The 22,269-nt window shown below is 35.1% G+C and overlaps 1 protein-coding gene across 8 annotated transcripts; it reads right to left on the bottom strand.

Moving 5' to 3' along the window:
• Window positions 1-3,088: 3,088 nt before the first annotated feature.
• Window positions 3,089-17,691, bottom strand: LOC108980312 (nuclear receptor coactivator 6-like). 8 transcript variants are annotated; one of them, XR_004798284.1, is made up of 11 exons: window positions 17,456-17,691; window positions 15,740-15,970; window positions 15,439-15,654; window positions 11,636-15,328; window positions 11,207-11,391; window positions 10,988-11,076; window positions 10,801-10,849; window positions 8,847-8,941; window positions 7,526-7,602; window positions 6,204-6,355; window positions 3,089-3,393 (listed from the first exon to the last, which is right to left on the bottom strand). XR_004798284.1 is itself a non-coding variant. In XM_035685134.1 (7 exons), the coding sequence occupies exons 2-6, from the start codon at window positions 15,944-15,946 to the stop codon at window positions 10,995-10,997; spliced, it is 4,383 nt and encodes a 1,460-aa protein (XP_035541027.1). In that variant the 5' UTR covers window positions 15,947-15,996; window positions 17,456-17,691; the 3' UTR covers window positions 10,584-10,849; window positions 10,988-10,994. The 8 variants fall into 8 exon arrangements, 2 of the variants coding, with proteins under 2 accessions (XP_035541027.1, XP_035541026.1); XR_004798283.1 differs by lacking the exon at window positions 3,089-3,393 and having other exon boundaries at window positions 5,925-6,355; XR_004798282.1 differs by lacking the exon at window positions 3,089-3,393 and having other exon boundaries at window positions 6,204-6,273.
• Window positions 17,692-22,269: the final 4,578 nt, after the last annotated feature.

Here is a 22,269-nt window from a genome sequence, read left to right as displayed (position 1 = left end):
ATCATAAAATTATTTTTATTATAAAGTATATCTAACAAATCAGATAAAATTACGTCAATTTATAAGATTACTTTTATATAATTCCTTTATGAATATAGTAATACTATTTTTTTTATAATTTTTGTATCTCAAAATGTTCATTCCAATTAAAATAAATAAATAGACACAGTACGTAGATTCCAACCCTAAATATAAGTCTAGCTACATAATTTTTTTGACCCTTTTTGAATTAAAAAAAAAAAAAACACTTGATCCAGACAATCAGACAAAACCGTAATCCTCATCAATGCTATTAACTACCAAAAAATATTTTAATGATCACATTAAATATTTGCTTTTTTAAAGTGATCTTTGAATTGCAGACAAAGGGTAGTAATTGAAACTTAAAAGGCATTCTAAAGATAATCTAAACAATCATTCATCGTCAATGATAAAATCCAGGCCTAATGAATAAAAAAACCTAACCAACTCAATTGAAAAAGGGTGCGAGTTTCATTATGCAGGAGTTGTTTGCGATGACTGTGTCTGAGGCAGGGATTGCACTGAGACTAGAGAGGCTGAACTCGTATATGAGACGGAGAAGATTGGAACGCTCTTCTTTTACTTCAGCAGAGACACTCCTTTCGAGAACACTCTTATCGAGATGAACAAAAGTTCAATAATAATGTTGGAAAATGCTACATGCCCCGCTGGGAGCTCCCGCTGGAACCTGTAGCATTTTTTTATATATATTTTTTAAATTTATTTTTATATAGATATTTTTAATAATTTTAAATATTTTAAAAAATAAAATAAAAATTATAATATTATTTAAAAATATTTTCTTAATTATGAAGTAGAATAAAAATTAATATTTAATGATTTATATTTTACTTTTTGATTAAGGAAATGTTTTTTTTTTTTTACTTTCTGATTAAGGAAGTATTTTTTAATGATTTGTTTTTTACTTTCTGATTAAGGAAGTGTTTTTTAATGATTTTTTTTTTTACTTTCTGATTAAGTAAGTGTTTTTTAATGATATTTTAAATTTATTTTATTTTTTAAAAATATTTATAACTGTAAAAAAAATCTATATAAAAAATAAATTAAAAAATTACACATAAAAAAGTACATGTTAAGCTCAATGGGAGCCCCCAACGGGGGCTGTAATATGACTATTTTAATTTTTTTTTTTTAAAATCATAATATTATTAAAAAATATTTTCTTAATCATGAAGTAAAATAAAAAATTATAAAAAAATATTTTTTTATAATTTTTTATTTTACTTCGTGATTAAGAAAGTATTTTTTAATATATATTTTTTACTTTTGAATTAAAAAAATATTTTCTTAATAATATTTTTATTTTATTTTATTTTTTTTAAATATTAAAAAATCTATATAAAAATTATTTAAATAAAATATATATTAAATAATACTACAGCCCCAGCGGGAGCCCCCAGCGGGGGCTGTAGCACTACCCAATAATGTTAGATAGTAAATCTCAAACAATATTTTTTCTTCTAAAATATAATACATTATTAAAAAATTAATTTTATATTTTTTTAATTTTTTTAAAGAGAGCTCGTGAAATTTAAAAAATGATACAAACCTCCATTTTTATTTTTACTCAGACTCTTTTTTTTTTTTAAAGATAAAAGACTTTTTTTTTTTTTTGTCTACAAGTGTGATCATTCATCTAGTAAATATAGTTGGTTTGGTATCACAAAACAAAACTATCTCATATCATATAATTATTACAATTTTGTTAAATTTTCATACAAAATATAATAAAAATTTTATTTTTTTAAATCTCAAAATAAAAATTATATTAAAAAATTATATTCTAATAATATTTTATTCAACTTTCAACAAAACATTTCTACGTAACCAAACCAGGCAACTACACTAACAGATTTTTGTCATAGAATAAAGGAATATTAAATGGATGGACAATTTTAAAATTTAATCCACCAGGATTATTTTTCAAAAAAAAAAAGAATTGTAGCAAGCCGTTTGAGAGTTAGCAAAATCCCTATAAACGAAAGAATTAGTGTGCCATATTTATTTATATTTGATTAAGAGCATCAATTATTTAATGTTTTCTAGTAAGGCGCGACGAAAAATTCTGCAAGGAGCTATGGGATTATGAGTAATGTTACATATCAAATTTATATTTTTATGTAAAATTCTATACTTTTATCATCGTTTATTTTTTTAAAATAAATAAAAAGATAAAACTGATAAGCAACATGACTTCATATGGTATGATATTATAGCACGTGACTAACCAATTAAGTGTTAAGTACACATAAGTCTCGAATAATTAGTTCTTGTATAAGATGTGTCACACAAATTTATCAAAAAAACCCTTTTACAAGTAAATTTTAGTTGATTTAGTTTCACAAGTTCATAAATAAACTCAAACAAACAATGCAACGTTTACCATAATTAACTAACAAATTATTAGCTCGTATTTGTAGTACAAGATTCTAATCATGTTACTCATTTTATAGGAGGAAGAGAATTAAATATGCAAGTGATAAATGAGCTAGAGCTTATTTTAAAAAATGCAAAACCCAAATTTCAACACTATAATCTTTTGAAAGAGTTAGTCTACATACAATCTCCATACGAGGACGGTATTTATATAAAGAGAAATGATACTTGCAGTCGTGAGTATGTAAATGCAATGCAATTACTTTAAAAAAAAATGAATAAATATGATACTTACATAAAAAGAAATTAATTTTTTAATAATAGATTCTATTTTTTTTCAAAGCGACTATACGGTATTTGCACATTCCACGACTATATATATCATTACACTTATACAAAATCATACAGTTATATTTAAAAAAATAAAAATTACAATAAGATCCTTTTTAAAATGATATTTTTTCTCCTTTTATCATTATTCATTAATGAAATTGTACACACATGCAGTCCCCCACTCAAATAAGATCTCTTTTTAAAATGTCCCTCACTTAAAAACCTAAAGAATTGTAAAAAGATTGTGTCTACTATTTTTCTATCCCTCACAATCAATCCCCTTAACGACAGCCACAAATAAACTCGACATTTCACTATATTTTTGCCACTGCAAAAATCCATTAAGATTGTCTTGTAATATCGAAATTTACTGTGTTCTTTTTCTCCGTACCAAGGTCGTCTTCTTGTATAATTTCAACAGAGAGAGAGAGAGAGAGAGAGAGAGATTAAAAAAGCTGAAGATACACCAACACCACAAAGCAAGCCTTATACAGGAAAAATATGTATTAGGAGGTTTACATCTTCGTAATTCAAACAAAGTTATTGAAGCATAATCCCAATATAGAAAGCATAGAGTTACACTCAGAACCCTCATAGCCAACGCAGAACCTCATCACTTGCACTGACAGGTAGGTAGCCACTCTTCACAATAAGGCCCCGTTTAGAAACAGTTTCATCTCATCTCATTATTATAATTTTTTCAAATTCTCACAAAATATAATAAACAATTCAACTTTTTCAAATCTTAAAATAATAATAATATTAAAAAATAATATTCTAACAATATTTTATTCAACTTTCATCTAAAACCATCTCATTTCATTATACAAACGGGGCCTAAGTTAGAACCAAACAACTCACCAAACATTTTCTACTACATTAAGAAACTACAACAAAATAACTGGTCAATTCCATGTTCTAAGTGTTTTAAGGTCCTGTTTTTTTTCTGCTAAAGTTTTTTTCCCAGCTGGTATTTTTACCATAATGTTTTTATTATTATTATTATTATTTTGGTTTATTTTTCATGTTTCACACAAGTTACAACCCAACATGCTACAACACACTGCTCTCTAGAACATCCTTTAGGCTTTAATGTTCCTAGGACATTGTAAAGAGGAGGATATTGCTAAAAAAATGGATTACAGTTTTAGCGGACAATTATCAAGATGATAAAATCCTTAATTACCTTAAGTCCGTATGATGCTCCCGTAGAATCTTAATCGTCAATATCAATTAAGATCTGTTAATCTTTTATGAAATCTAGTTTATTTTGCTAAAGTTTGTGCACATCTCTCTCTAACCATACGAGGAGTTTCTTCAGAGGCTATATCACGTAATCTCAAGTTTTTTAGTTGTTTATTTGTTCGGGCAACACGTAGTTTCATATGCGAGTTGTAGAACACCAACAGTTAGCCCCTCCCTATCCCAATCCTTGATGGAATCCTACCCATCTGAAAATTTGAATGTATCATTGATCTTAATGATATACAATTTTTTGTGGGAAACTATGATGTCGACAAATATGAAAATCAACAAGCTTCTTGAGAGTAATGAGAAATTGAAGGAGTGAAGCATTTCAACTTGCATGAGAGAGTAAATTCGCGACCTTTTTGGAATTGATTCAAACATATGATCAAAAACATTCAGAAAAGAACTTATAAGACGCTCATAAAGGAAACAGGTTTCACCATCAAGCATATATGCACATTTGAGAAGAATTAATTCCAAGTACCACTGAAACACCCTACTTGGGGTCATCAAATACAGATTCAAGATACATCTAGTGGTGAGTTAACAACATTATTATGGAAAACAAAAATAACAAGCATTGCCAGCATTTGAACAACAACAAAAAAAAGGAAGAAGAAAGCCCTAACATCCCAAGGAATTGAGATCCCGGTCCATGCCAGTTAATTGAAGGAATTGGCTTTTTATTCTATTATCTAAAAGTTAGCTACAATGTTCTATCCACCGTGAAAGCATTAGGATTTCTGTAGGACCATATATATTCCATCATAATGTAACAAGTTTGTAATAACTGGAACAGCATTATCTTATCTAGCACAAGTATCCATAGTATGGCTGCTCGCTAATGCCTATGACCTCCATGCTGGTATATAGTGCAAGCATTATGCTCATATTAATACCTTAGTCTATGCCTTGTCCACCTTTGGAGATTTCCGGCACGATCATGAAAAATAAAGACGTTTGTAGACAGCCAACCATCCATAAACAAGTAGATTGTTGTTTATTACCATGTCACGCTTCATTTTCTAAAAGAGGCCTTAGATAACTAAGCTATTTAATGCATCAAACTAAGTTGAGACTTCTCCTAACTATATAAAATACTTTATTTTCAGAAGTACCTAATATACCAAATGGGCAGGTTTTTACAGCCTTTTATATTCCAAGAAGTTGGGAGGAAATGGGAGGGATAGAATGTTGTGGAAACATTCAAGGAGCAAAAACTTCTGTTAAGTCCTTCTATAAAGAGTTGGCAGCTCATCAGCCCATTCGGTTCCCTTGGAAAGGTATTTGGAGAGCTCCCATACCCCCAAAAGTCTCTTTTTTTACTTGGACTGTTGCTTTGGGAAAGATTTTGACAGCTGACAATTTGAGGAAACGCAGTATGATTGTGATGGAATGGTGTTACATGTGTAAAAGTAATGGCGAATCAATTGAGCACCTTTTCCGAGGTGGCGAGGGAGCTATGGACGGGTATTTTCAGTCGAGCTGGGCTATTTTGGGTCATGCCTAAGAGTGTGACCGAATTTTTAGCATGTTGGAATAGGCATCATCATTGTCCTCAACTCGAAGCGACATGGAAGATGGTTCCTTTGTGTCTATTGTGGTGTATATGGACGGAATAGAATGAGAGATGCTTCAACAAGGAGAGAAATGTGGGGGAATTATGGAATTTTTTTGTGTTTTCTTTAGTTCAATGGCTGGCTGCTATTGTACTAAAGGGAGGGAATGTTCATGAGTTCTTATTTTCTTTTCAGCTTTCTAGAATGTGATTAGGAGTCCCTTTTGTATACTTCCTGTGTACATGGGCGTTGCCTAGTTTCATTCAATCAATAAATTTCTTACTTATCAAAAAAAAAAAATACTTAAGGAGCAAAAGAAAGAAGTGTTTTTAAATCCTAATCAATTTCAAATAACCTTTTTTTTACAAGTATATAGATCTTATTGATAATATTGGCAACAGAAAGTATACAAGATAAACACCTAATCAGAAAAAGAGAACAATACAATAAAAATCAATAGATGTCAATGGCGTGCACCCTAATCAATTTCAAATTTTTGACCACCAGTATTACTAAATAGAAATATGGTGCATAAACTTTTCATACAATCTTAAAGGTAAACTAAAAGCAAAAACCAGAAAGAAAGCTGCTATTTAAGATTGAAATTCTAACCACCAGAAAAACATTGACTTGAAAGCCACAAACCTGGTGAAAACATGATCAAGCAGGTTTGGATTCCACAACTGCCATCCACTTCGAAAAGGTCACTCCATAACTTCAATAAAACCCAAGTTTCACGTAATAAAAACTACGATGAAAAGTTTTATGAAGCATGAAAAATTCTCAAACGACAACAACTGTAAAAAACAAGAATCTTCCATTCAGAGGCAAACAATATTCAACTAATTGCTGGTATTACTATTGGGAATCAACATAAAGGGTTTTTGCAAAGTGTCAAGAAGATCGTGGTATTGAAGTTTCAATTAGAAATTACTATAATCAGGTATTTTTTTCAACATGATCAAGGTTTTTACATGGCACATGATTGACAGGAGGAACCCCATAGGTAAAGGACACTGCAGCTAATAATTATCTGAGGATATATACAGGTAGTAATGATCATACTACATATGTTTCCACAACCACACTGAAGACTAAAAAGATCAACATGGAACCAAGCAAATCAAATACAGAGAAGGCACAAAAATAAAAAAGCTAAACACAAACCCCCAAAAAAAAAAAAAAGCTACAAGCAAACTAATTGTAGTTACAATGGCTGGAAGAGGTGGTATAGCTTTCGAAAAATTTCCAGGACTTGATGCCTTAATTTATGAGGTTGGTTTAGTTTGTTAAAGTCTACTTTATGTTTTTTTTTCACACTTGGGCTACAGTGGATCCTGTTAGACCACTTTATAGTTGCTCTATTAAGACTATAAAATGATTGCTGTTGATCACATGATCCCATTGCTTCCAAAGGTAGCAGAGGTATTTTGTCTAGTGATCCAACTGATCTAATTTAGTGCAGGTCATTTTAAGAAAAATCTTACTCGCCCACCTCCTTTATGTTAGTTGCTAAACAATTAGATACCACAAATCCTGCAACCATGATGGTTTGATTTTTATTTTTTATTTACAAGTACCACGTGGCAACAAGTCAATTAGTATCTTGATGTTCCCAACCAAAATAGAAGAGTAGGGGATCACAAGCCTATGTTATTGTAATTTACTACATTTTATCTTGATTCTAATGCTTGACTGACAACCTCATAGTCATTTAGGCTTCCATCTTAAAGATAAGAAATTCATCTTGTACGCTACATACTAGATACATTATTGACATGTCAAAAATTGGTTAAGAGTTTATGCAGGTACTTCAGACATACAAATATTCACAGAAGTGTACAAAACCTATAAAATCAAACTAGTGCCATAGGTTGCACCACAAGCATGCCATTAAATCCCACCTTAAGTGTAGAAAAACAAGGGATCAAATTCACCAGACTGAAAATGCCTAAATATAGTCTCACCCATATGTTAGAAGCAGAATGCAGTTCTGTTAACAAGTAGTAACAATTTTGCAGGACTCCAGCGGCAGCAAACAAACCTATGTGGCAAACACCAATTCCCTAATAAATCAGCTTTGACTCACAGATTGGCAATTCAAATAGACACACCAAAAAAGTTAGAATGAATGTTGGCTACAAAAAGGGCATGGACATGCCCCAAGCCTTTAATATAAACCAAAATCCATTGAGCAAATAATCTAACAAAATAACCTGCTCAAACTAATCCGTACATTCCTTTCTCAATCACTGAATGAACTTCAGAGATCAAAACAAAATGTTAAATCAAAACCTTCATTCCTTCAAGAATATCCCATTCTTGATCACCAGGATTATTACAGAAGAAGTAACACATTTCAATTTCTACTAAACTGTCCAAATTATCCTTTAACCTCAATACCTGTAACAAGGTCCCACATTGGGAATATGAATAACCAACAGAGTAGGTATTATAAAGTAGTCATGGGTGTTGTCCCACATTGGCTACTTTTAGATGAATTTGAGCTTTATAAGCAATTTTTGGGAGACTTTATACTGACTAATCTTTATAAGCACTTTCCCTGGGTTGTTACATATGGCATCAGAGTCACCTAGTAAGACCAATCACGTTTTTTTTTCTAGTTAGTAAGGCCAATCATGTGATACTACTAGCACTGCATGACATGGTCTGGATGAAGATGTCAAGAATTTAAGAGGGAGAATCTGTAATACCTTAGTCCCACATTGGGAATATGAATAGCCCATGTAGAGTGGATAAAATATAAAGGTAAGTCATAGGTACTAAGTCCCACATTAACTTACTAGGTGAAGCTAGGTTTTATAACCGATTCTAGAGAAGCTTCAACTTGACAGTAGCCTTTTTGACTATATATTGCAGGTGTCTAGGACTTCCCCTAGGTCTTACAATACCCTACTTCTAAAAAAGAATGTAAAATACTCCACAATCCATCAGCCCAAACCATCTTATCTGCGTATCTCAAGGATAAGGAAAAATGAATGACCAAAACTGCACTGATCATAACTCATAATTAATTTAGTAACCTAAACTAGTATTCAATACAATTCCCAGTGGAACACACTCAAATTTCCTCCAACTATCCTACTTGTTAAATTTCATTTACAAAACTCACAAAAAATATCGAACCATTCACGGTTCTACACAGCATGATCGGTGTGTCAAGAAGGAAATAAAACAAACTTGCAAAAAGTCACCAATTTCAGAAAAATGAATACTAAGAAGCGAACTTTTTCTACTAAAAAAATATGCCATCCAACACATTCTTACCACATCCATAAAAGGAGACGGAGTAAACCTTTCCACTGAACTTTCGGCCAATTTGTTGTCTGCTTCGCCGAAAAAAGACAGGTTGAATGGTAAATCTATTGTGGAAAAAAAAAATTTCACCAAAAATCAATTTTAACTTTAAACATAATGTTAAAGTCTTAAGTGAATAATAGCATTATGCATTAGTTTTCACATTAGAAGAAAGATAACTAGATATGAGAATAAAATTTATCAAAATTATGGAAGAGAGCCTCTTCACTCAGCCAAATACTAAATCAGACGCTTTACCCATGCCACCAGCTAAAGAAATGAAACTTCGTAACAGACTAAATAAAATACACAAGCTTAGTTGCAGGCTGCAGTACACTGGGCGTTAACAACTTGGTATCAAAAACACCCAAAATGTGAAGAACATCTTTCTTTTTCTATAGCCAGTTTTAAGACATTACGGAGCATCCAGCAGAATTAAATTCACACCAAAACAAGCTTGAGATCTTAATATCTAAACTGGCAAGATAACAACCGCAACATTATTTTTTGTTTTATGGTTAATATTTGCTCCCAGTACCATGTGTATTGCGTGAACTGTCATTAAAGAACCCACCAGATATGTACTGTGATCCTCATACTCATCCAAACAAGTTAATATGCAGGAGCCACTTCTACCCAGGATAATCAAGTAATAAGAACGATCATAAGCTGCCTTCCATTCTGCTTCATCCAATTCTCTCTCCATTTTTATCCTTGGTAGTTGGAGTGGAAAGTTAATTAAATAATCTTAACTATAAATAATGTCATTCAATCATGACTTCCACCTGCTAATTGAGTTTTCAAGGCCTCTAAAAAAACTAGAGGGCATCCTAAGTTCATCTAGATAGGTGTTTCTCTTGTATACATCTTGTGCACTTGAATAGCATCTTTTGGGCTTTCTAATAAAGATTTCTTACTTTTAAAAAATTTCAAATATTTCAGACTACCTGCATCTCCTGGCAAAACTCAAATTTGCACTACAACAATCAGAACCTCAGTGAGTACCTTGTGTGTTGCAACTTGTTCAATATTTGTTATTCAATTTCAATTATGAATCATGAACATATAAATTTTAATATAAAAGCAAATATATATATATATATATACACATACAGGTGGTACTTGTGAATGTAAAGAAGAAAAGGAGCTGGAAACAAGTCAGGCAGGAACATTAGATGCCATAACTAACACTGAGTTTTAGTGTCTGGACAGCTCAGAAGGGAACAATGACTAGTATCAGGCCATGGTAACAAGAACTTAAAATGTACAAAAATTTCTAGATGTAAAGGTATTGTTAATGCATATTGATTAGCTTTCAAGTATTCTGTTCATGATATCAGCACTGCTCAATGGGTAAACCATGCCTTGTAAATTGTATAGGCAAGAGAGGCCATTAAAATGATACATATAAGAACCTCGGAACTAGATTACAAATATGAAGCCACCTGCACCATAAAATGCAAGCACAACCAGAGGAACTCAGTGTAGCATACTTCTGGATATTTTCCTCTCTTTTATAGTCTCCACTTGTATGATGGTCCTAGTCAAAATTTTAAAGTTTGCAAATAAGAACTTCAATCTTATAAAAAGAGGATGGTCCTAGTCATCATGATAAAAGTTGGAGAGGCTACAAACCTGACACAACTTTTCCAGATGCAAATCATTAACAAAACCAAGCAACCATATCAGACGGCTTTAATTTAGCTATGAAACCATATAAGAGCACGAAGATAAATTCAGGAATAAGATCAGGAGAATTGAAAGATCCATTCGCAAATGATACTGACAAAAATTCCATCTCAAGCATTACAGGTAAGCATCACATGCACAAATGAAATGACAGCAACTAGATAGTGCTAGTTTTGACATAAAACTATCCTGGTGCTAAATATAGATTTCAGGGTCAAAAACCAACAAACTTAACTGCCACTGCACTTCAGTTCCAAAGCCATCTCCATAAACAGTACAGCAACCTGAAATGACAAAACTAGCATAAACCACCCTGAAAGTAAAAAATAGGCATGATGGGCTAATAACATATTTCACTAAATGCAAATTCCACAACAAATAATTGAACCCAGCTCAGCAATAGTCCATGTTTGAGCACATACGTATCAGTCAATGCTTATTCCCATGGCCATCAAAACTGGTATTCTTAGACTTGCTTGCATCTTCAACTGAGGAAGGGTCACTTGATGCTCTAGAAAAAAAAAAATATTATATTATATATAAACAAAAGACAATAAGAAATGAGATATTTCTAGCCAGTTTAATGGAATATCCAAATAATGAAACACAAAATGCTAATAACAAGATGTGAGATGACTTACAATTTCTGTTTCTTTGCATTCTGTTTGATGGTCCGTACCATATCCATAGCCATCTTCTGGTGCTCCCTTGTTTGCGAGTGCAGTTCCAAGCCTCCAACTGTTTGGCAGTCAACTTTACAGATTCGGCACCATCCTGTGCTAGCTGCCTTCCTCTTCCTTGGGTTACCGAAAGACTCTGTCTCCCCCTGTAGATATTGATAGGCTCAAAATATAGACAGTGAAACTTTTTTTTATTGGTAAAATACAGACAGAGAAACTGACGCCAATAAATAGCTCTACATACAAAGACCAAGAAAGAGCATCTGCATTACAAAGGAGAAACTTCAAATATGATATAAGAAAATTAAAGGTGGAATAAGCCTAACACAGTGAATTGAATAGGCTTGAGAAAAATGTAAGAATAATGAGTGCAGAAAACTTATACTCAACTGTATTGATTCCACGATCATTTGGAAATCCCTGAAGAGAAAAACTGCTCCTAAATCGTGGATGACCTGGCCTGTTGCCTGCACCAAATGATTCAAAGTCCCCCAGCCCAGGCAGTTCTCCCATCCGTGCATGACCAGGATAGTCACCAAAACCAATTGGTTCTCCCAATCGCAAATGACTAGGCAAGTTACGTGGACCCAAATGTTCACCCATTCGCAACTTACCAGGACCCTCAAACTCACCCCTCTGCAAATGACCAGGCAGAATAGGAAACCTGCTTTCATGGAATGAATTGCCAATTGGATCACCAAACCGACGTGATTCCTTGCCATCAAAATCATCTAGGCCCGACTGGCCGGGAATGCCTCCAATACCACGTGATGATATACCATGGTATTCTCTAATTGGACTTCTAGGAGTCAGACCATTCATGTGCCGTCGAGCATACCCAGAAACTGGTCCAAGAAAATCTGGATGATTACGACCAGAATCTGGCAAACCAACAGGTCTGTCTCCTCCATCATATGAAGGCAAGAATCCTGAGTGGGCACTGCCAGCCCCAGGACCCAATTTGAAACCAGTATCACTATTTAGCCCATAGGGTCCCATCTCACGAGGCCTTGATGAATAATTCCCAAACTTTGGTACAAACTCTGCATCCAAATGAGAAGGTCTGGGGAATTGTTTGAGACCATCTTCAAACTCTCCTCGGTCTGCACCTTCTCGGCCTACAAAGGAATGAAAACGGTCATCTGGGAAAAGCTTCGACCTGTCATCTCGAAACCCATGTGTCGATGAGGAATCAAGACCAAGTGCACCATTACTTCCCATCACACCAGAAGGCTGACCAACTGAACCCCGTCCCAGAGACCCAGGAAGATGTGGATCAGGTTGTCTACTATCCATGTAGCTTGGCCTATGATTTAGAAACAATTCAGCATCCATCGGATTAGTGTGCCGCTGCTGACCCATCAGACCTTCAGGGCCATGTGGTCTAGCCATCATCCCGCCACGTGAATCAACCACACCAGGAGGTAACATACCAAATGGAGGGCCTTCACCTTGAGACACTCTGGAAGACGCAGCATTTATAGGGAGTGCATGTCCTTGACCATGAGGCCCTTGAGAAACAACAGGTAGCGATTCAAAGTTTCGCTGGGGAAAATCATAATACCCCGGTCCCCTCCCAAAGGATGATGTGGAGCCAGGGCCTAAGATGCCACCAGGTGGGGTTTCAAGAGACTGCTTTGATGCAGGGGGCTGCAAATGCTCAGGTGTGTGCCCATATCCTTGTGGCCTAAACTGAGCGGAAGGGTGCCCTCCTGGATGTTGGTGATGTGGAAGCACAAAAGGAGGCGTTTGTAACAATGGAGCACCAGGCGGCCTTGGTTGGAGAGAAGAAGACCCAAAATGCCTTCCCTGATCAGCAATTGCGCCTGGGTGAGAAGGCTGTATAAAGCCCCCAGAATGCACCTGACTGGGTGGAGGAAGACCTTTGTATCCATCAACTTCGGAACCTTGAGAGATGGCTCCTTTTGGGATAAAATTCTTAGCAGGACTACTTGAGACAGGAGCTGAAGTCGTAGTCAAAGTTTGTGAGGCTTCATTAGCACCCGTTGAAGGATGCTGAATCACACTGGCATCCTTCTCCAATTTCCCACTCAGTTTTTCTATTTGTTCAGGTTCGTGCAATGGGGGATTTTTCAACAGAAGATCATTCTTTCTCTCCCTATCTTCCGAAGCAAAATTGCCCAAATGTCTTGGGCTTACTTCAGAAACATCTTTCTTGATCTCAGATACAAGTTCACCTGATTTACTGACATTAAAGTTCTCCAAATTACTTTCCACACCCTCTTCCTTCACCATCCGCTTAACAAGTCCTCCATTTTCCAGGACATGAGATTCACAATCATCCTTGGACTTGACATCAGATTCAGATTTCATATTTTTAACTTCACTAGCATCAACTCCAAGAGCTGATGTTGATGCTGGATCTAAATCATTCAATACCTTTTTGGCAGCATTCTCAGAAGATAATTCAACTGCTTGGTCGCCCATGCCTTTCTCAAATACATAATCGCCTTGCCTTACGGACATTGTTGACCTTGAAGTTGCCCCAGACTGCTGTTCAGTAGACACCTGTACTTGGGTCTCGCTCCTGAGCATATTGTTCAGACTTGCAGATGGTTGGCTTGCACCAGGATGCAAAGGCCTAGCCTGAACACCACCAGCATACTGTGGATATGGCTGTGATTGTACTGCATGATTTGGTACCATAGGCCTTCCGACAACATTTTGAGAACCATGTGAGAATGCTGCATTCTGCTGCAGTTGTGGATAGGCATGAGTATGTTGTGTATATGAATGAGGCGGGACCTGGGGCCTTAATGGAGATGGGGTAGGCATTTTTTGCTGCAGAAATGGACTTTGCGGTACGAAAGGCTGCTGCTGCTGTTGCTGCTGCTGCTGCTGCTGCTGCTTCACATGTTGCTGAGCCATAATCTGTTGACCTGGCTGTATAGGAGGGCGCTGGTGGATTGGGTGTCCAGATTGTTGAACTGGCTGCTGTTGTGCAGGATGGATGTTCTGGACTTGACCTGGCAATGGCAACAAAGCAGCCTGTTGCTGATTTGGAATTGAAGCAGTAGAAGGGGGTGGACGCATAGAAGGATGTTGTTGAGGGAATTGACTTGGAGCTTGACCAGAATGTTGCTGCTGTGGATGAGGCCCACCTTGAGGGTTCATGTGCATTGTATGCTGTTGTGGGGCTACTAGATGAATTTGCTGGTGAGGCTGAGGATATGATTGATGACCCGTGACATCATGGGCTGGTGGATGCTGCAACTGAGGCTGGACATTAGGATTTAGGTAGGGATGTGGCTGGGAATGTTGTTGAACTGGTGCTTGATGATGAGCTGAATGAGGTTGGGGTTGTAAATGTTGCATCTGATGATGCGTCTGTTGATATTGAGGCACCATTGCATGTTGCTGTGGATGAGGTTGGGTGGGATGGGGATGAGCTTGGGGATACGGCTGGGGATGGGGATGGGGATGGGGATGAGCTTGGCCTGGGACTGGCTGATGAGTCTGTGGCTGAATTTGAGAATGTGGCAGCACTGCAGTCTGCTGCTGCTGTTGCAGGTTAACTTGTGCCTGGTTTTGAAGTTGAGCAACTGCTGGAGCTTGAGCATGTGTTTGTGATGGAGGCTGTACAGCAGGCTGAGGTTGTGGTTGAGATTGAGGCTGGACGAGAGTCTGAGGTGGTGGTTGGGATTGCGGCTGAAGCAGAGGTTGATTCTGACCAGCCACTTGTGGTGGATGAGCTTGCAAGTGCTGCTGATGGTATTGTGGAACTCCCGGCTGTTGATAGGGGTAGTACTGCTGATAATGCTGTTGATAGGGATCATATCCAGGATACTGCTGGTAGTATTGTTGATACTGTTGTTGTTGCTGATACCACTGTTCTGGAGTTGGAACAGCAGACTGAACTAAAGCTTGTGATTGAGAATTCGGGTTTGCTTGCTGATTAGGATCCTGTCCAGAAGCAGTAGTTGCTGCAGTTTGAGTAGTCTGGGCCTGGGTAGCTGTTACACCAGCCTGAGTGGCAGCCTGAGTCTGATTGGCAGTATCAGTTCCACCGGCGGCTGAAGTATCCTGAGCACCCTCTGCCTGCTGCACCTGAGGCTGCACACCCTGTCATCAAACAAGATCAATGATAATCAACTAACCAAAAAACAATTGAGCAGAACATACTTTTAATCAATACAAATGGGAAACAAAAATTAAGGTTTTCCGACACTCACAGGACAATTTTGGGCATGTTCCTGTACTTGACGATGCACAATTTGGATCCCACACCTGTTGCATACAACAGGAGAATTGCCAAATGCACATCCAGTACAATGAGATGTGCACTCAGATAAAGGTCCCTGCCATGTGCATCCACTCCTGTGGTAGAGACAATGAACTGCTATTTTGCCAATGGTTTCGGCAAGAGTTTTATTTGATTCTACAAGCAGCTGCAATGAGAAGTTATAAAAAATTAGTATAACCAGACAAGAGCATGCATGGGAGTATGATAGAGCATGATGGTGTGAGAAGAACCTTGGAATCTGCTTCAGTCACCAAGTAGCCATCATAAGGGCAAGCCCGTGTAGTACTCACAATGTAGGTCAAACAGGGCTTGCAGTATAAATGAGTGCATTGTGACTGTAGCGCCTCATTTGGGTAAACAAGCAAGCGACAGACAGGGCAGAAGTACTCTCCAGCTAAAGTTTGAATGTTTAATATGCACTCATTATCAAATCCCATGCTGACCTATAAGAACAGCTTCAACTGCCACAATGCATCGACACTTTCACCTAAATTTAAGTTTTACATAGAAGAAACAGACTACTGTCCAGTACATACCTCCAAGAGTTAAAGTTTATGCTACACATCATTGTTGAATCCAATTACAACGTAAGATTCCATGATTATTGCAAACAAAAACTTAACCACAATGCAGCAGGCAACAGTGCACTTGTGGTTCTATAGAAACTTATCAAAACTAAGGGTCTCATCTGAGCCGAATCAAGCAAGGCCCTAGGAATAGAAATCTAGATTACAGCTATTAATCTACACTGACTAAAGATATACAATTATATAAATGCTACATTGATAACACAGTTGGAAGTAACAGGTTCAGATTCCATTGACAACAGTAAAAAATAAATAAATAAAAACTAAAAAATTACCAAACATAGATTGGAGAAAACTATGCATCTTAACTAAACAAAAAGGCAAGCCAGAAGAAAAGGAATTATACAAATCTCTTTCACCAGAAACGCAAATCAATAGACAGCAACAAACAGGAACACGATTTATAGCATGGACAACTCATGAAAAAACAAGCTTAGTTGTCAGCAAACGGCTACTAAAATAATTAAACAATTTCTCAGCAACCAAAAGATTTGCAGAAAAGGATGTGACTATAAATCTCACACCTGAAATTATCTGAAACAGTGTCAGAAGTTTATTCAATAACCTAAACCCTAACCAAGCTATGCCTGAGACAAATTATTAACACCAGAAAACCAAATTAGGGCACCAGAATTCAACTTAATTCAGTGTACATTAAGAAGAAGAAGAAGAAGAATACGACCAAGTGATTAAGGAGTAGCACCAACGACTTGGAGGGCGAAGATTGATAATGTAAGCAGAGATTGTTCGAGCGAATGAAATGATTCTCTAAGAAGAGTGGAGACAGGGACTCATACGAAAAAAAAAAAGATGAGAGGGGAAACACGGAGTGACACGACGCGTAGACGTAAATGTGGGCATAGTGGGAGGGCGATTATTTTATAGTGGTGATGCCAGTAAGGGCTGAACAAACCGACCCTCGACCACAGACCGAACCGATGGTATGAAATCTGCCTTGGCGCTGACCGATGGAACCGATTAGGGTTCAAAACATCGACCGAGAAAGATCCAGACAATCAACGATCGGTCTCGGTCGGTGTCTTCCAACTCATTAGAGCAAAGAATTATCACCATCCTCTAACCCAAACCCATATAATCAACCAACCACGAGTCAATTCTCTCATAACATCCACTGCCAACACTCAAATCCCAAGCAATTATTTTCTATTTTCTTCCTAAGAAACCTCCCAACTCGCCAAAACCCACTTTTGTTTTGTCTCAACACAGCTACTAGATATCGATGCTCCTGTTGAGCAGCACGACTCCCGTAGAAGAAAATCAAAATAACAAAAAAAAAGAACAAGAAAACAAATTTTTGTGAAGATAGAAAGGAAGGCGATGTCATAACATTAGAAATACCTTATTAGAGCTCGAAGAGAAGCAGAGAGGGCCGTTATTCGAAGCTTAGGGTACCACGGGCTGTAGAAACATCTTCTTAGACTTTGTTGGCTTCAACGAATAAGACCACTGAAGGATGATAGCGATGGCGACAGAGACAGGAACGGTGGCGGCCACTGTGAAGACACTGAAGAAGAGACTTTTGAGCAGAGGAGCAGCGTATGAGGAGTGTGCGAGCCGATGAGATTTGAGAAATGTAAAGCGAAGGGTCTCCAAAACCCTGAATTTAGTATCAAAACGGCAATGTTTTGTTTATTACATTCTTTTAACGATTTATTAATATTATGAATTCTGCTACGTAATTACACAAACATCTTTCTAGAATGCTCGGTATCGATTCAGTGGTGCTAGAGGAAGAAAACATTCAAGAGAATACTTGCAAACGAATAAAACTATATAACATCAAATTTTTATTCACAGCATCTTCAACTACACGCATGCTATCCCCACAACGGCAGGTCGTCGATGAGATTAGAGAAGCGATAACCCGACCTAATGGATGAGCAAGTCTCATTTGATAATCGAAATCAACGTGACTCGTTTTATTTAAGAGAAATAATATTTGTTGTTAAATATATAAATGTCCCATTTTTTTTTAAATAAATAATTAATTAATTAATTTTTTAATAATAAATTTTATTCTTTTTAAAAATATATATATGACATTTATACAACGACATATGGCCTCGTTTGTATTTACAGTTCATTTTAATTCATTTTAATTCATCTTATTATTATTCATAATTATTCAGCAATTTTAATTCACAAATCTAACTATTATTCATAATTTATTTTATTACTATTCATAACTTATCTCAATTCGTCTCAACTCTTCTTCGAATCCAAAAGACACATATATCTAACATTACCCTACTCCACTGTTAGCGTGTGAGAGCCATATGAGCTATATGGTAAAGTCGCTCGTGCATCTAGAATGCTGCGGATACCAAATTCGTTCAATTCAACCTATATGATTATCTTTTAATTTTATTGCTATATTTTGGGAGCCAACTCAATGTATATTTTTTGGGTGCTACTCAACTCTCTCAAAGTTATCATTTAAAGTTACTATTAATTTATTTGTGCTTTTTATATATATTTTTCCTTTTTTCTAAATATTAAAAACAAGAAAACAAAAATACACATAAATGCACTAGAGCCTAGAGGTACTTTTGAGCGTAAAATAAAATTACAAAAAAAAAAAAAAAAAGAAGACACACTAGTTATAACTTTGAGGGACCTCCCTATCATTTTCTATTTCTTTCACAATCGGACATGTTTAAAAAGTGAGATGAGATGATAATTTTATAAATAATATTTATATAGTTTGAGTTATGGAGTTTTGAGAAATTAGAGATAAATAGTTGAATAAAAAATATTATAAAATTATAATATTGTTATAGTATATTTTTTAATATTATTTTTGTTTATAAATTTGAAAAAATTGAATTATTTTTAATTTTTTGTTTGAAAATTTAAGAAATTTGTAATAATTAATTTGAAAAAGATGCAATGATTAGTCTGAAAACATTTATGTTTGAATGTTATTTGAGATAGAGATGAAATAAGATGACATGAAAATTTTGAAATAAAAACTTTTTTTCCAAACAAGCCCTAAAGAGTATCCCAACAAATACTTTATTTTGTTAATCAAAATATTGTAATTAAATATTTTTAAGACACTTTACCCCTTTTTTGCCAATTTTGATATGGACTGATATTTCTTATAATTTTTTAATCTAAATATTTGTTATAACTTGAAAATAGATAGATACAATTAAGGTTGTTCGACCGGGTTGGATTTTTTCCTGCTTAGTCCAAAATCCAGATAATCGGATTCCAAATGCGATTTTCGAACCGAATTTTATCCAATCCGAAAATCACATCACCCAACCCATCATTATCCGTGCTGGTTACAGTTATGAGAATCGGGTACCGAATTTTAAATCTGGTATTCACAAACTATTATGATTTAAAAGAAGTCTTGTAATTGTTGTCATTCATGAACAATGCTGGAGGAATTAACCACGAATATAGAAGGATCTTGGACATGTTACCGTTGATCTTGAGAAAAAAGCTCTGGCATCAGGGGCAGAACTAAGAAATTTAGTTTGGGGGGTTCAAGTTAAGAAAAAATAATTTTGGTAAGCAAATACTAATTTTGATATAGTCTAAATTTTAAAAACACCTTAAGGTAGTTCCGCCCCTGCCTGGCATAGCATCTCCCAAACCTCCATGTCGCACTCCTTCTCATCTTTGTCTTCGACCATCTCATTCTCTTCACGTTTGGGCGAGGGGGTGGAGCTTTGAGGCTTCTTTACGGTGGCAGTGGCCAAGTCCACCAACCGATTCAAGCCTGATCCTGCATGAATATGATAAATACATAAATAAATATCTCATTATACTTAAAGAGCCTATCGCCCCATGAACAGTGAGATCAACAGTAATGAACAGTAATCGTAAATAATGATAAATACAAGGCAAATCTCTGTGTCCCTCTCTGCATCCTCGAAGCAAAACCATGACAAAATCATCATAAAATCATCACAAAAATACACGGCAAAATCACAAAACCAAGACAAAACCATATATCTCCGCAATCATCACAAAAATACCACAAATTAACAAAATCACCACAAAATCACTATAAAATCACAAACAAAAATACCATAAAATAAAAAAAATCACCATAAATTACGGTGGTGGAGGTGGCCTAAGGGGAAGTGGGCGTCCGTGAGGGAAGGTGAGCATGCATGGTGGCTCGGCTAGGCGTGAGGACAGCTACGAGAGGTGGTCGCTGCCGAAAGGAGGTCTCGATGGTGGTGCGGTGGCCAGAGGAGGTGGAGCTCCGCCGTGGGTGTGGAGAACCAGTGCAAGAGAGAGGTGGATTTCGTGGGAGCAAACGGCAGGGAGATGGAGGCCGAGCTCGCTGGAGGGGGATGGCTGGTGGGAGAGGAGACTACCGTGGAGGTGGTGGCGCCGGAGGATGGCGCATGGCGGCGCAGCAACATCAAACCCATTCGAGCTATGCACAACCGAGAGAGAGGAAGAGAGAGCGTGAGAGAGGGAGACCGGTGTGGGGGGACTCGCCGAAGTGAGGTGGTGCCAGTGGAAGAGGCGGTGAGGCTCACCAATGCACGGTGGCGTCGGGCTGGGCAGAGGAAGATTCGGCTGGGAGAGGGGCAGCGTACCGCGTACGCGAGCTGAGGGAGGAGAGAGAGAGGGGAGGGAAAAGTGAGGGAGAAGGAAAAAGTTATAGGTGTTTATCCAGTTCCTTCGTTTTGGGGTTTTCAAAATGATTTAACAATAAAATATTTAAATATTGATTTAAATATACATAAATATTAATTTAATTAAAAATATTGAAATAAATTAAATAAACGATGAAATTTTATTAAATATTTTTAAGAAATTAATCTCAATCCTTCATTTTAAATTATTAGATTTGATCTAACAATAGAAATTTAAACATTGATTTAAATTAATTTAAAATTTAAATAATTAATATATAAATATCATATTATACATAAACTATCAAATTTAATTTATTAAATACTAATCTTCCATTATTAAATAAATGATAAAATTTTACTAAATATTTTTAAGAAATTAAAATCATATAAATAATTAGAGTTTTAACATAATTTAAATATGATAATATTCTTAATTAACTAAATTAGGCAAACGTGCGTGGGGAATGAGAGATAGTGAGAAAGGAAAAGTGAGGAAAAATGTTAGTTTTTAGGTTTTAAATTCCAACCCTTCATCTTTAATCTTCAGATTTAATCTAACGATAGAAGTTTAAATATTGATTTAAACTAACATAAAACAAATAATTAAAATATAAATATTCTACCGTACACTTAAAATTAACTTTAATTTATAAAATATTAAATTTTCATCATTAAGTAAAAGATAAAGTTTTATTGAATATTTTTAAGAAAATAATATTATATCATACATTTAAAATCAATTTTAATTTATAAAATATTATTTTTTCATCATTAAATAAATGATGAAGTTTTACTGAATATTTTTAATAGAAAAAAACTATCTAATTAATTTAGATTTTTAATATAATTTAAATTTCATAATAAATGATGAATATAAATAAATGATAATTTTACTCATATGCATTAGACTATTTTAATATTAGAAATTATTATTTATTTATTTTTTCAATTAGGCAGACATGGTTAACGTGCAAAGACATGGCAAACGTGCTTTGCACGTTAGCCACTGCTAGTATATATATAAATAAATATATATATATATATATATATATATATATTATATCTCTTAATGGCTTTAGCAGAGAAAATAAAAGTAACGAGGTTTTATATCTCAAGGCATCAGATGAGCAACGGTGGTGATCAGGGGTGTGCAACTTATTGAACTGCATTATTGTATATTTTATACGTTTAAAATTAATATATTTTTAATTATTTTATTATTAGTTTTAGATAAAAAAAAATATAAAAAAAAAATTGATTAAGAGACATAAATTCAAGTTGTGATTTAAATTAATTAATAGCATAATTTATGCTTGATTTTAATACTTTTGATTTAATAATGTTCATTCACATGTACAACACACTTTTAATATTTTAGTCTAGTTTTATTTTTTATCTTTAATTAATTAATTAATTTATTAATTTTTGTCTAGTTTCATTTTTTGTTTCTTTAATTATTTATTTATTTTGATTGTCTAGTTTTATTTTTGTTTTTGTTTTTATTTATTTATTTAACTTGTTTTTTTTTTTTTTTTTTTTTTT

Source organism: Juglans regia, chromosome 14 (genome assembly GCF_001411555.2).
Source record: "Juglans regia cultivar Chandler chromosome 14, Walnut 2.0, whole genome shotgun sequence".
NCBI lineage: Eukaryota > Viridiplantae > Streptophyta > Magnoliopsida > Fagales > Juglandaceae > Juglans > Juglans regia.
The sequence above is the reverse complement of the archived record's forward strand: the minus strand, read 5'-3'. Positions and strand labels throughout refer to the sequence as shown.

Coding starts and splice junctions, on each gene's coding strand:
- LOC108980312 (XM_035685134.1), bottom strand. CDS start 15,946: ATGGGATTTGATAATGAGTGCATATTAAACATTCAAACTTTAGCTGGA. Junction 15,329..15,438: donor AACATGCCCAAAATTGTCCT/GTGAGTGTCGGA, acceptor GTTTGATGACAG/GGTGTGCAGCCTCAGGTGCA. Junction 11,077..11,206: donor AATGCAAAGAAACAGAAATT/GTAAGTCATCTC, acceptor TTTTTTTTCTAG/AGCATCAAGTGACCCTTCCT.